The following is a 13793-nucleotide window of genomic DNA, read 5'->3' as shown; positions in this document are numbered from 1 at the left end:
CATTAAGTTATGCCGTTATTGTGTTACATTACTGCATATTTACAATATTTCTTGGCACTTGGCTCTTAATATTATCTTCTAAAATACAATGAAAATAAATTGTGTTTATGCAAAAATAATGCATTTTTTTATTGATGGTCATTTCATTTTCAACATGATAAAATTACAAAAATCCTAATAAGTACATTATCACAGCACTTTTACTAATCCAAGGAATAGTCGTAGGCATGATATAGCACGCTGCTATCACGTTTACTATGTGCAGTAATATATATGAACAAAAAATGAACATAAATATGTATATCTTCTGAAATAAAATCAAATCAAAACAAATTTTCTACTACAGTCGTAGACATTTTACAATAATGATTGGGTGATGAAAACCGCAATGAACCTAAGTTATTTGAGGTAGAATGAGATATTTATATTTCAATAAAAATCTAATAAGTAAACTGTCTCTAGCATGCCTCTATTATTGCTTACATGATATATATTCGGATTTTTATAAACTAGAATATAGTCCAAAATATTTAATTTATATTATTACAGTTGAACATTAAAAATACAATATTATGACTTATTATGTTTTACTTGAGATGTATAAACATCATACCCTAGAGATATGAAGTTGTCATATAATACTCTGTATCTTGTTGGTAAGTAATAAAAATTAATTATTTGTGCTGGCGGCCAAACCATCCATTCGGCTCTATAAAGTGTTAAAAATTTATCTGTTACTTCATCTCTAAAATTCTCTACAGGGTTTTCTTCAAACAACGCTAGACTACCAAAAAACGTACAAATCATAACTGGTGAGAATACAAGTTGGTCTAATACCAACTTTTTAAAAACCATTGACACTGTTTTGCCTTGTATAAATCTATCTAGGACTTTGTACCAATTATGACAGAGGACGCCCACAGCGGCTCCTGAGCATCCCATGTGCATGGTGCGTTTGTAATCATATTTGTCTTCTGTTCCCTTATATAATTCATATTTTTGTTCTAAAAAATCACCCAGGGCTGATAAACTTACTGATACGGACACATTTGTATACAAAAGGTATTTGCTACTAAACAAAGTATTATGGAGTCTCCTCAAATATCCTGCCATAAATGAAGAATCGGAAGCTTTAGTTGCTAATCGCTTCCATGTCAGGCCCAGGGCTTGCATCCTTATTTCCTGAAACAATTGTTATGAATAATATTAATTCATAAAAGTAGGAATGTCAATGTTAAAATGTAAAATCATTTTAAATAGCTAGGTACATTATTGTGTGTCAGTGTATCACTAGCTATTTTGCTTAATTTGCCATCTTTGTTAACTGGTCACTTCCCTTATTTGTATATAAATAATAACCATTATATTGCAACTAAATTAATTAACTTCAGTAAAATTAAAAAATTAGGTTGTCCTTGTAAATTTTTTTTACATCTGCTGAATATAAGTAGCCCAATCTAAATAGTCTTAAGTCTTATTATGTCAACAACTTTACCATTCGCTTTTGCAGCAATATATCTAACAATCTATACAACATATTTTCAAAACAATAAAACTGCTTTAGCACAAATTTATGACACATTTTATTCAAAATAATCAATAAGTGCAGTATCAAATGCTTCAGAAAAAAGCAAACTTATTCACTCTTCAATATTGTGAGACCATGAGAAATTTAGTAAAAAATAGACATATGCTCCTTTGATATTATAAACATGTTCATTGTATAACATTACCCAAGGGTTTGTCCACTTAAAGACCAACAGTTGGGATCAAATATTTTTATATATAAGTCTCTACATTTAATTAAAGTTATTTTAATATAGTCTAAAATTATTTAAAACAATGAAGTCACTAATTAAATAATATATAAAATTAAGAAATCACACTTCTTTATTTTCTGATGAATGATGGTGATGTTTAGCATGCTTTATCTGAGAAGTGTATATATCATAGCCAAGGGAAATAGTATTGTCATATACCACTCTATACTTTGTTGGTAGAAAGTAAAAGTTTATTATCTGTGCAGGTGGCCACACAAACCACTCTGCTCTATAAAGAATCCAAAATTTATCGGCAACTTCTTCAGTAAAATTCTCTATTGGATCATCTTCAAATATAGCAACAGTGGCAAAGAATGCTAGTATTACAGTGGGTGAACATATACATTGATCCAAAATAAGCTTTTTAATGATCATGTCAAATGTTCTGCCAATAATAATTTTGTCAAGGAACTTATACCAGTGATGGCAAATTATTCCCGTTGTGAAACCTGACATCGCCATTTGGCGGGTACGTTCAAAATCAAATTTATCCAAATCATTTCTATAAATTTCATATCTCTGTTCCAATACATCTCCGGTTGCAGATATTCCCATGGACAGCAAGACATTGGTGTAAAACAGATACTTTCCACTGAATGCAACATGTAATCCACTTTTGTACGAGTTATGGACTTTAGAAAATATTCTTCGAAATGTCATAAGTTGATCAACTTATCAGACCTAAAACAAATGGGTATAATTTTATTTAGGTTCATACTGTTTTACAACAATGTCGCTATCTTCATACATATGGCTGGAACAGAATACTACATAAATTGAGTTCTGGGGTTGTCTTTTTGGGGTCACCTGTTAACTAGTAACCTACTGACTGAAAAAGTTATGTACTGATTTCAGATCTCTGTCAGACCATAGGACTCTATCATAAAGCCAACCCCATGGTCTCGACATTAATTATTTATGGAGGCTTGCCAAAATAGGCACATAGTATGTGTGTACATATAATTTACAATAAATCTGGCTTAAATTATTTATATACCCAACGAAATTGCGTGCATATAGATTTTAAAATGCCATTTTCATGAGCTGATAACTTATGATTATGTAACTAAGATAAATTAAGCAAATCTTTAAATGTAAATTAAAAAGGCACTCACTTGAAGCGTACGACATAAAGATCGCACGAATATTTTTTTACTGCTGTATCCCTTATAAAATTTACTAACTAAGCTATTTAACAAATCGCTAGCTAGTTAAAATAAATAATTTAATAAAATTAATACTTTTTGCCATATTTTCTAACCTATAATTTTCTCTTTTCACTGAAACGAAATGACAGTCTGTTTGACATTACCGAGTTGAGTGACAGCAGACGTTACGTCACGAAACGAAATCTAGCTGGACGATGAGTAGTAGTAGTAGTAGTAGTAGACGACTGTAGGTCTGCGAATATGCTACATTGTTGTTTATTTTCACAAACCAATGCTTACATAATGAAAGGATTAATAAAGTACTCTAAAATAAATGTTTTAATCGACTTAGCAAAAGGAGGCAAAGCTTGTGTACCTAACATACAGTACCCGCCAGAGTACTCTGGCGGGATAAATGTGCAGTAATATCCCTATTCCATGGTCATCTGAGTCTGGTTTGCCCTTGCCTGCTTGACATGACACTCCTGACCTGACATTGACATTTACTCGCAGTACGGACTGTCGCTGGTTGGGATTGGGACGCTTGAATGTAAAATAGGTAAATAATATTAGCGCTTGCTCTTTTTTGCCTTTTTTTACTTCTTGAGCTTGTACAGTTATATCGTAATTTCTCTTTACTATAATTTACAGACTGGCGTGAATTTAAGTCTTTGGCGAAATTGGAAAATTGTAGGTAGTGAACCTATGTCACCAACATGTCTTCAATAGCAGGCAAGTAATAATAGAGTTAGGTCTAATAGGTATTTATAACTAGCAACCCGGACCGGCTTCGCACGGGTGAAAGCCATGGGTGTAGTTACGTACCCGAAACAACAAAATTTGTGTAATTTTCTTCACTACAGTTAAAACCTCATCAATATTGTTAGAGTGGTTTAGAAGAAGCTACAGGCAATGACAAAGAGTTGAGTGAGGTTTTATTTCATCCAATAGTAATCATAATTTATACACAAATCAGTCACATTATACAGGCTATAAAACAAATCAGTAATTGTTTTTCAGGAATTTTGAAAAATCTGTTTTATATCTTCACAGATAAATTAACCCTGGACAGAGCGGCTATGAAAAATCGAGCCACAGCCCATCTCCGGATTTATGTTGGTGGTCTTAAAGAGAATGCAACAGTAGAAGAAATTTATGAACATTTTATCCGTTTCGGTCAAATAAATGGCATTATAATTAATAGAAATTTTGGGTTTGTTCAATTTGAAGAGGAGTCTAGTGCTCAAGATGCAATTGCAAAAGCAGATGGTAGTGTTTTTCAAGGAAAATCATTAAGTGTCCGGACAGCTCTACAAAATAATGATAGGAAGTGAGTAACATCTTATATTGTATGAAGTTCACAGAAAGTTTCTGCATGCCTTTATTTTATTTTTATTTATGCCCATGTACTAGCGAAGTACCTGGGTAGTCTTATATGGTCATCCACATAGGTCAAACCTATCAAGATCATCCACACATGTGGTTAAACTTTTATGTGTAAACCTATTTCTTAGTAATTACATTCAGGGACAGATAAACTTGACCCCCTCCAAAATAACTTTATATGACTGCTCTCAACTTACATATATGTATGATTTATATGATCATGCTTTCTCAATTTTGAGTTAAAACAGACTTATGTGTTATTTGGGTTTATATTCTACCTATGTACCAAATATCTTTGAAATAAATCAATAGATTTTGCATGATTGAGTAATATACACTCATCCAAACTTACAGAAATATGACTTAGAATCATGACACCTGAAGAAAAAATGTCTTAAAAAATGTTTACTTTTTTTGTTGTTGCTGACACTGTAGTCCATGAAGTGTCTTATACTAAATATCTATACTAAATACTAAAAATCCTAATAAGTTGGAAATAAAAAGTAACCTATGTGCTTCCTTCATAATATTTCTTCTTTCTACCCATTTACCAAATGTAATCACAATCAATTTGGTACATTTTGCAAGATTGAGAGACTAATACCTTCAAATATGCAATTAGATTATTACAAATGACTAGATTTAAATCAGATTCCTGTGTAATCAATAACACACTTGATCATCATCATCATCCTCCTACCTTTATCCCACTATGTGGCCAGTCTCCTCCACTTTTCCCAGTCTGTTGTTAGTTGATCTGTTATTATCATGCAGCAGGATCTGGATTGTGTTCACACATCAAAACATTGTCTCTTTTTCCAACTAATCTGTTACATCCCTCTTAGACATATCCTGCCAATTGAACTCCTATTCTCCTCCTCTTCTTTGGCCTTCTTTTTCCACTAAATGTTTTATCTTACTCACGGCAATGTTCTCCTGTCTATGAAATAATACATTTGATAAGATTTATTTCTCAACAGACGTGAGACAGAGGTTGTTACCATCCAGCCAGACTTACCTCCAGCGGTTGCTCTCAGTGATAACATACCAATCGGCAATGATGATGCTAATGAAGATGCTGTATATGATAGCTATGGGAACTATGTTGGTGAAGGTTTGTTTTCTGAATATTTTAAAACGTAGTACATAGTTTGTCTGCATGGCACCTCACTCGTCTATTTCAGCCGCCAAACAGCAGCGGTGATTGCATTACTGTGTTCAGGTTTGAAGGGCGAGAGGCAGCGTAATTACTGGGTAGTGGGACAAAAGATTAGGCCACAAAGTAGGCAGCTAGTAACTTATACCATTCTCACATAGAATCCTCGTTTAACAACACTTGATACTCCTGACAATAAAACAATTAAAATATCAGTTGTTTCTGATCAATGGTGATCCCTTATTATCAGGTAGCCATTTGCTCGTTTGCCGTCCTATATTATAAAAGAGTATAGGCGAGTATCGCGAGGAAAAATTCATGTTTTATAAGGTACATTCATTTCACAACGTTTATTTACAGGTGGTTATAAAGAAGAAGGATATGATAATGAATACGAAGATGGGTACAAGCACCAGGGTTGGAACGAGGGGCGCGGCGGGATGCGGGGCCGGGGCGGGGGCGGGCCGCGGGGGAGGGGCCGCGGCCCGCTGCGCGCCCGCCCGCCCTTCAGGGACCCGGGGGCGCCTAGAGGTAATTAAATAATAAACAAGTTTAAAAATAATAATAATACAGCTTTTATTGATATTTTTGTATTGCATCGAATCATGTCGTTTTGTCTCAATGAGGCCAACGCAAACATGCGACACGACACGGGGATATCTAGTGCGACATTTGATTATAGGTACATATACATATAAGACATAGACATGTATTTTTATAGCTTTAATATATAACAGAATATGTTTGGTCACAGGCGATTGGGACCGGCCGGGGTACGACCGCTACCCCTCGCACTCCGACTACCCCCGCGCACTCCCTGTCTCTGAGAAGAACGATTGTGAAATCATCGTCGTATCTAAAACTCTCACGTAAGTTGTCAGCCTTTTCTATTATTCTATATAATTTTTTGACTTAATACACAATTTTCACATACTACTTCTACTTAATTTTCAGTGCCCTAAGGTATGTTAGTACTGAAAATAATTTATTTCTTAGTTATAAAACAAACTTCTGACAAACTTTAATATGGCACTACATTTTGCAATCTTTATGTACATAGGTCTTTCTTTACTATTACTATAGACTAGCATGAACACATGTGTATATATACATATGTGCATAGTGTATTTGTTTCATTCTATAAAACACTCGCAGCTAATTAAGCTGACGAGTGTGTGTCTTGAAATTTAATCTAATCTGTTTTTAAAACTGTTATATGCTTATGATTTGTATGATTTCTTCAGCGAATACGCAGAGTATATCGAAAGTCGGCTGAAACGGCTCGGTATTGTCGTAGACCTGCTGTTCCCGATGGAAGACGTGCCAATAGGCAAAGTGTTGGGCAACATCGCGTCTCGTGGTTGTCTCTACGCTATTCTAGTGATGCCGGCCAACCAGGAGCATAGGTCGCTGACGCTCACTATACTGCATGGATTGCCACAAGGTAAATAAAGGGGAAGCTACACTGAGGCTTGCACATGGATTTCATCCAAGGGACGCAAATAATTTATATGCGTGGCATCAAGTTTTAGTAACTACACGATGGCGGAAGTGATTGACATTAGATGGGCCATATTTGCCTGGGGGAGGCAAAGCAATTGTTGGCTACACGGGCGAATAATGACATGGATGGATGTGGCACCCTCTGCGTGCAAGATCATGATCAGACTGTGATCATTTGTAAATTTTGATAGTGAGTGTTATGAACATAACATACATACATACATAACAAGGCAATCTTAATCACAGATCTATGGTAATAAATTTCAAACTTTCAATTACTTACCACTATAAACTTTGTTATGAATAACGTAAACGTTGAAACATTTCCAGAACACCGCAACATCCCGCTAGAGGACGCCCTGCAGCTCGTGTCCCGCAACTTCCAGGAGGTGCAGCGCGGCGGCCCCGCCAGCCGCGAGGCCGTGTACGCGCTGCTGGGGCAGCTGGCCGACGGCCGCGCGCTCACCGTGCTGCAGTACGAGAAGGTCATCGAATATCTGCAGGTGATGACGTCACACACCACTATGGACCTTTTCAGACACTAGACATTGTTAGACTGGACGTTATAGGGCATTAGACATAGACAGACACTAAATAACGCTACAGAATAGCTGATCTGAGTAACTTCCGTTGCCACATTTGTGGACTTTTACGACTACCTACCGTACTTTTACACTGCTAATAAGTACTCTGCAGTTTTCAAACCACATGAAAAGCCATCAGGAAAGCTATTATCGCCTTGAGGCAAATAAGGATTTCAATAGACTGTATGTATAATACGGCCAGTACTAATATCAAATTGAGTATAATATTTTTATAATAATTGAAATAATTATTTTCAGGAACGCAAAGAGCAGCAAGTCAAAGTGGAATTGGGCGAACCCCTGAACTCGGCGCCGGCCAGTAAGACTCAAACGGACCTACAGCAAAGAATCCTAAGCATACTGAACGACAAGAAAGTTCTAAACAAACCTGAGCCTCCGCCCGCGCCGGTGCCCGCGCCCGCACCTCAATCCCCCGCGCAAAATAAACTACTCAATGACCCTACAGTCAGAAAAGCTTTAGACTCCATTCTCTCAAAATACACGTAGATAAAAGTAGATTATAGGTTATTTTAAGGATAGCAGATTGATCTCTAGCGTATATTGATTCTGGCTGTTATGAAACTATGCAATAACTATCTAAAAATGATTTTATATATCGCAATTATGTGATGTTTTTTTACAAGGAATTATTTTTCTAGCCTACATGGATTAAACTTTAGTTATACTAAACAGTTGCTTTGGTATATATGTTATACCGTTATAGACAGCCAAATAATTAAGACTCAATCTAAAAATATTATAGAAAGGGTTATTTAATTACACTTTAAATTCTAGTTAGAAGTTGACAACACTGACACTTGAAAAATGCAGGTGGCTTATTGTAAGATGTTCCACTGCGGCTGGCGACTGAAATTTGAATATTGAATTCATAGAATTCTGCAATAAATTCATGAAATCTAACAGGCAATGTATGCAACATGTTTTAGCAAGTTTATAAACCAACATCTAAAATATGTTTCGTCTAGTTCACAACTAAAAGGACTAGAGGTAATATAGCTTGTATTGAATTCCCAAACCAGGAAATAACGGAAACAATTATCTCAAATATTACTATGTAATTTCGAGGTATAATAAAAGAAATTAATATTACATCTGTTTTTTATTTGAATAAGTTTATACATATAATTAGAGGTGGTCTAATAAGTCTGTTCACAGAGCTAGGTTTCCATTGGTGATGTGTAATTACAACACAGTGCTATAGTTTTGTTATGTACATATGAAATGAATTTGTCAACTACGAACTAAGTCCGGACATACATTGAAACTTCCAGGTTATTTTCATATAGTTGAAGGTTCATATATTTGGGCACGTCTAACATTAAAAGCTCAAGGTATATGTCATTATCGAGAATCAAAATGTCTACATGCATGCATATATTTTCATAGTTCTGTATTACCTTTACGTTCAATTAATAAATTCTAACATGATTGACACATATATTTGGCGAATACCGCCAGCAGTTTATGTAATTTAATAATATCAGTATCGCATATTATAAATTGATTTGTACAACAAAATAAGTGTTGAAGGAACATCTATAACTAGCAGTGAGACAGTCACGTATACTATGGCATATATTTTCAAAGTCAATGATTTTTATATTGAATAATTGATTAAAGAACTCCCCAAATGAGATCAAGGCCCCGCGTCTCATAGATCTTCTTCATAGGCATCAATTCTTTAAAAATCCTAATTACCATTCTAGAGTTATTAGCTATACAAGATATATATATAATAATAACTAGGAAACCCTAGTAATCCAACTATTTCAAAGAAATAATATTCATTAACCTCACCATTTGCAGTACCTATCGTTATTTTCAGAGCTCAACACAAAACTACACGAATATTTTCATACATATATTTTTACACATTTTACAAATAGTTTTATGAAGATCATTAGAAATTAGAATATAGTAAATTCAAAAGAAATATTTATAGATTAATTTAACATTTTATAAACTGTAAAACTATATTTTCTTATAGCCTACAATTTCATGTTTATAAGGCATACCTGCCTGTCAATTACCCTGTACCTTTTAATGAACATGCATAGTCGGGACAGGTCATAGATGCACAACAAACATATACATTTTATATAAATAAAAAACAAAATAAAAAACTGATTACTGCAAGGAACTAAAAATCTCAGTCAAAATATCAGTTAACTAAAATAATATCAACACAATTTATCAGTCCACTCTTGTTTTAAATGGCTGTTAGTAAATATTACTTCTTTAAAATAATTGGCGTATAGGAAAATCCAATCTTACCCTATATAAACATTTCCACAACGCCCTTATTACTACAGCGACTAAATGCCATCACAACACCCATCAAACTCCATAAAGCTATCATTTGGAAGAGAATTTGGTGTCAATCGGGAGCCCGACAGGTGAGCGCGATATTTACAAGAGAAGTCAACGACCGCTGTGCCATAGAGCGGGCCAGGCGATCTTCCGTTACATATGACATAAAAATAATTTAAGACGACCTCTCCGGAGGATCTTCCTGTTTGGAAGGATCGAAACCTTCTTTTATGTGGCCCCCGGTCCCTTTAGGATCCAAGTCGGTAGCCCAGCTGAAGTGCATCAGAGCTAGGTGGGAGTTGCCTAGCTTGTTGTGCACCTTCCCGAGGAGGTAGTAGACGAGCGACTCCCGGGGCGCGATGTCCTTGAGATGGTGGAGGTCGGGCAGCGCGTCGCGCGCGCGGCCGGCGCGCAACAGCACGGACGCGCGGTGGAAGCGGCACAGCGGGTTGTCGGCGTCCAGCGCCACCGCGCGCTCCAGCGTGGCCAGCGCGCGCTCCAGCTTGCCCAGCGCCGCCTGCGCCAGCCCCAGCTGGCAGCGCAGCACGCCCGACTGCGGGTGGATGCTCAGCGCGCGCCGGATGTGCACCTCCGACGCCTTCCAGCGCTCCTGGCGCGCGTACACCGTGGCGATACCGAACCAGGCGACGTAATTGCGAGGGTCGATGCTCACTGCGGTCCTGAAGCTCGCCAGCGCTTTGTCGCTCTCTTCTGCGACGGCATACTCGTGGCCCAACAGGGCGTGAGCGTACGCCAAATCCGGCTCGATCTGTACGGCTCTTTTGAAGAATTTTAGGGCAGTTTCGCGTTCTTTGTGCAGCGAAAAGCAATTCCCTGCCGCCAACCACGCTATCGGGTCGGTCCTATTTAATTCTACTAGATCTTGAGCTAACGCCGACAGTTGGGCTTCGCGCTGTAAGTGCCATAAACAGGTGCTGTAGATGTCCATGCCTTCCGACCGATTCGGATACTGTTTTCTAATCTCAGCAAAAATTTTGGCCGCCGGCTCATACTGCGCTAATTCGTAATGTGCACGCGCTATCATTGTTTGCACCCAAGGAGAAGCCAATTGTTTAGTTGGGGTTTCTTGGAACAACTTGATGGCATTTTTACACTCTAAAAATGACAGAGCCATATAAGCCTTACCTAATTCTTTCAACAAATTTAACAATGCTACACCATTCGAATTCTTTGGTGTCATGGTGGGTGTTACAGATTCTACATTTTTATTTCGTTCATTTGTTTCCACTGTATTTGTTTTGATATTTTTGGCAATGCGTTGCTTATTTTTCCTAGATGGACTTTTGGGCGCTACAAATTTCCTGCTTGGTGACTTATTATTTTCTTTCACAGAGTAGCTACTATTGTTATTACTGAACAATCTGGACGATCTTCGCGGAGCTGGACCTAGACATCGCGGTGCTGGACTAAATACCGCTGACATTTGCGCTCGCAGCGAATTCACTATCTTAGGTATAGCTTTCTGCTCATTAGAATCAGTGAGTGTCGGAGTGTACAATACAGGAGATTCTTCCATAGGTAGCATGCCAAAAGACGGAGAGAATGGTATCGGCGCCACACCACTGAAAACGCTGTGCATACGTTTGACAGGGGCTTGGGTTTCAGGAGTGATGCTCGTTGACATGGTCATGGGTGTACGAGCAGCCACATTGTTTGGTGTGACATTAGCATTTATACTAGTGTTATTGTTAGGAATGTTGGCGTTAACAATTGATATATTTTCAGAGTTGCTGACTAGATTCATTAGTGTTGTCACGCCAAATGAAAATTCTGTATTATTCATTTGAAATACTTGGTGAGGATCAATTTTTTCGCCCATGTTACAAAGTTGTGCGAATGACTTCCACATAAATGGATTCAATGACAATGCTTTCCGATGAGCCTCGGCGGCTTTGCTTCTCCTTTCTGTGATGTTGTAGATTTTGGCAAGTAGCTGTAGAGCAAAAGGAGCTTGATCGCCAAATTCTGACGCCACTATATCTAGATTTGAGCCAATAGTAATTTCTGCATCCTTGTATCTGTAAAAATAATAACATAGAATGGTTGAGTACATATCAAGAGTAATGAAATTTATTAGTCAGTCAGTAATTATTATTCTATTCATACACTGTCAATACTTCAACCTATTGAAGTCTCAATAACAATACAAACATTATTTTATTACTCCATTAATTTTCTTTACCAAATAGAAATATGATATTCAAAATAATTTGAAATAACATGTTACAAGTACCCCACTTAATTTAGACTTTTAACATCAAAAAAGCCAGACAACTTATTATGGCTGCACTAATTTTCTATCAGACAAACATACAGTCAGCATTGAAACAAAGTAGTAGGTATGCAAAGTTTTATAATATCAACATACTTTAATTCATCAAAGTATGTACATAGACAATTAAATGGACAACCCTCAACAGACCATATACTGTTTCGTGTTGCCAACGGACACAAACACAGAAAAAGGCACAACACACCCAAACTGCTGCCAAATATCTGAGACGACAACTCCACAATAATTGTTGTACAGTTTCTGAGTACAGAGCTATGCTAATACCTTCACAACACTATCATCTATCTATGAAAAATGTAAAAAGCACATCAACCGACCAAAATAAAGTGCAAATTCGCCCCCCTATTAGAATGGTATAAAAACCTATGCAACTTGATATGTGGACAACCACACATTCTTCATGTTTTACAACATCTTTTAGTGAATTAGAAATAAAGCAATGAAAACTTCAAAAAATTACGTTACTTTTATAAAGATCTAGGAAATGATTATTAATAGAGAATTATTTAATTCACCTAAATATCTGAATTAGATTTAATATGAAATGTTTGATTGTTTACAAAATGAATGAAAAACTATTTTGGTTTGCATGGACAGTAAAAAAAATACATCTCCATTAAACAAGAAAATAATTCTAATTTGAAAAAGATAATTTTTAGAGTAACAAGATACTCACAGTTTCAGTTCTATTGAACATTTTGCTAGTAAAAATCTGGCTTGTGGTAATGATAATGGGTAGTTTTGTAGTAAATGATGGGCTTCATTCACTCGTCCAGTTCTATAATAACATGTCCCCAGCAAAAATGCTGTTTCTTCTGACGTAACTGAAAAGTAAAACAAAATTCATAAAAAATGCACTTCGCATGAAACTTGCATTGCGCTGTGAATGAACCAGTTGCGTAAAAATCAATAACACACCATAATAATGCAGGTGGATAACGAAATTAAATATTGGTTTTACATTGAGGGTACTAGTATTATTGGGATTATTTACCTTCAGCGTGTAATCTCTCTGCCAAAAATATAGCATTGTCGTACTCGTAATTATTGAGACAATCCCAAACGATCACCTGTTGGAAATTCAAACGATTTTACGATACCTTTTCGAAAGCAAAATGCATTGACAGTTGGTACAACTATTGGTTTTATGACATACCTGTAAAGGCTCCTGAACAATCATTATTGTAGATATTAAGCACTTCTATCAATGTAATGTAAATACTACGAAATAATTTACATCGCAAGCTACGATTTTTACACATTCACAAATAAAATTAGGACATCTTTTACGACGGACATTTTTTATTTGTTGATTGTCTATGACTGGCAGTGGCAGAAAGAATCAGAGACAAGAAAAAAAAAATATTTGATAAACGTCCTGATTGGAACCCCATGGTTTTGCAAAAAAAATGTTCAAAAATCCTAAAAACTCAAAATAATCTAATAAAAATCAGTTTTCGATAGTCAAGAATATAGGAGAATACTTCCCTCCCTTGTGTTCATCTTATTTTAGAAACCAGTATTTTTCTTTGTGTCTATCCTATGTGTTGT

The 13793-nt window shown here is 36.3% G+C and overlaps 3 protein-coding genes across 4 annotated transcripts; 1 reads left to right on the top strand and 2 right to left on the bottom strand.

Moving 5' to 3' along the window:
- Positions 1 to 104: 104 nt before the first annotated feature.
- LOC128672829 (mpv17-like protein 2) lies at positions 105 to 3122 on the bottom strand. 2 transcript variants are annotated; one of them, XM_053750259.1, is made up of 2 exons: positions 2936 to 3122; positions 105 to 1182 (listed from the first exon to the last, which is right to left on the bottom strand). In XM_053750259.1, the coding sequence occupies exon 2, from the start codon at positions 1171 to 1173 to the stop codon at positions 571 to 573; it is 603 nt and encodes a 200-aa protein (XP_053606234.1). In that variant the 5' UTR covers positions 1174 to 1182; positions 2936 to 3122; the 3' UTR covers positions 105 to 570. The 2 variants fall into 2 exon arrangements, with proteins under 2 accessions (XP_053606234.1, XP_053606235.1); XM_053750260.1 differs by lacking the exon at positions 2936 to 3122 and adding an exon at positions 2239 to 2374.
- A 260-nt stretch (positions 3123 to 3382) lies between these two features.
- Positions 3383 to 8707, top strand: Neos (Neosin). Its single transcript, XM_053750258.1, has 9 exons — positions 3383 to 3527; positions 3620 to 3700; positions 4022 to 4298; positions 5335 to 5468; positions 5871 to 6041; positions 6265 to 6379; positions 6755 to 6954; positions 7344 to 7516; positions 7856 to 8707. The coding sequence occupies exons 2-9, from the start codon at positions 3685 to 3687 to the stop codon at positions 8102 to 8104; spliced, it is 1335 nt and encodes a 444-aa protein (XP_053606233.1). The 5' UTR covers positions 3383 to 3527; positions 3620 to 3684; the 3' UTR covers positions 8105 to 8707.
- Cdc27 (Cell division cycle 27) lies at positions 8703 to 13571 on the bottom strand. Its single transcript, XM_053750257.2, has 4 exons — positions 13399 to 13571; positions 13237 to 13312; positions 12919 to 13066; positions 8703 to 11967 (listed from the first exon to the last, which is right to left on the bottom strand). The coding sequence occupies exons 1-4, from the start codon at positions 13420 to 13422 to the stop codon at positions 10104 to 10106; spliced, it is 2112 nt and encodes a 703-aa protein (XP_053606232.1). The 5' UTR covers positions 13423 to 13571; the 3' UTR covers positions 8703 to 10103.
- Positions 13572 to 13793: the final 222 nt, after the last annotated feature.

The sequence above is a fragment of the Plodia interpunctella genome, chromosome 10 (genome assembly GCF_027563975.2).
Source record: "Plodia interpunctella isolate USDA-ARS_2022_Savannah chromosome 10, ilPloInte3.2, whole genome shotgun sequence".
NCBI classification, from domain to species: domain Eukaryota; kingdom Metazoa; phylum Arthropoda; class Insecta; order Lepidoptera; family Pyralidae; genus Plodia; species Plodia interpunctella.
Note: the sequence above shows the minus strand (reverse complement) of the source record. Positions and strands in the feature narration are given on the sequence as shown.

Bases quoted from the DNA above. Each gene is read 5' to 3' on its own strand.
- LOC128672829 (XM_053750259.1), bottom strand. From the start codon at position 1,173: ATGCAAGCCCTGGGCCTGACATGGAAGCGATTAGCAACTAAAGCTTCC.
- Cdc27 (XM_053750257.2), bottom strand. From the start codon at position 13,422: ATGATTGTTCAGGAGCCTTTACAG. The intron at 13,067-13,236 runs GTAAATAATCCC...TTTACTTTTCAG, and splicing joins AGAGAGATTACACGCTGAAG to TTACGTCAGAAGAAACAGCA. The intron at 11,968-12,918 runs GTGAGTATCTTG...TTATTTTTACAG, and splicing joins TGTTCAATAGAACTGAAACT to ATACAAGGATGCAGAAATTA.
- Neos (XM_053750258.1), top strand. The intron at 6,042-6,264 runs GTAATTAAATAA...GTTTGGTCACAG, and splicing joins GGACCCGGGGGCGCCTAGAG to GCGATTGGGACCGGCCGGGG. The intron at 6,955-7,343 runs GTAAATAAAGGG...AAACATTTCCAG, and splicing joins ACTGCATGGATTGCCACAAG to AACACCGCAACATCCCGCTA.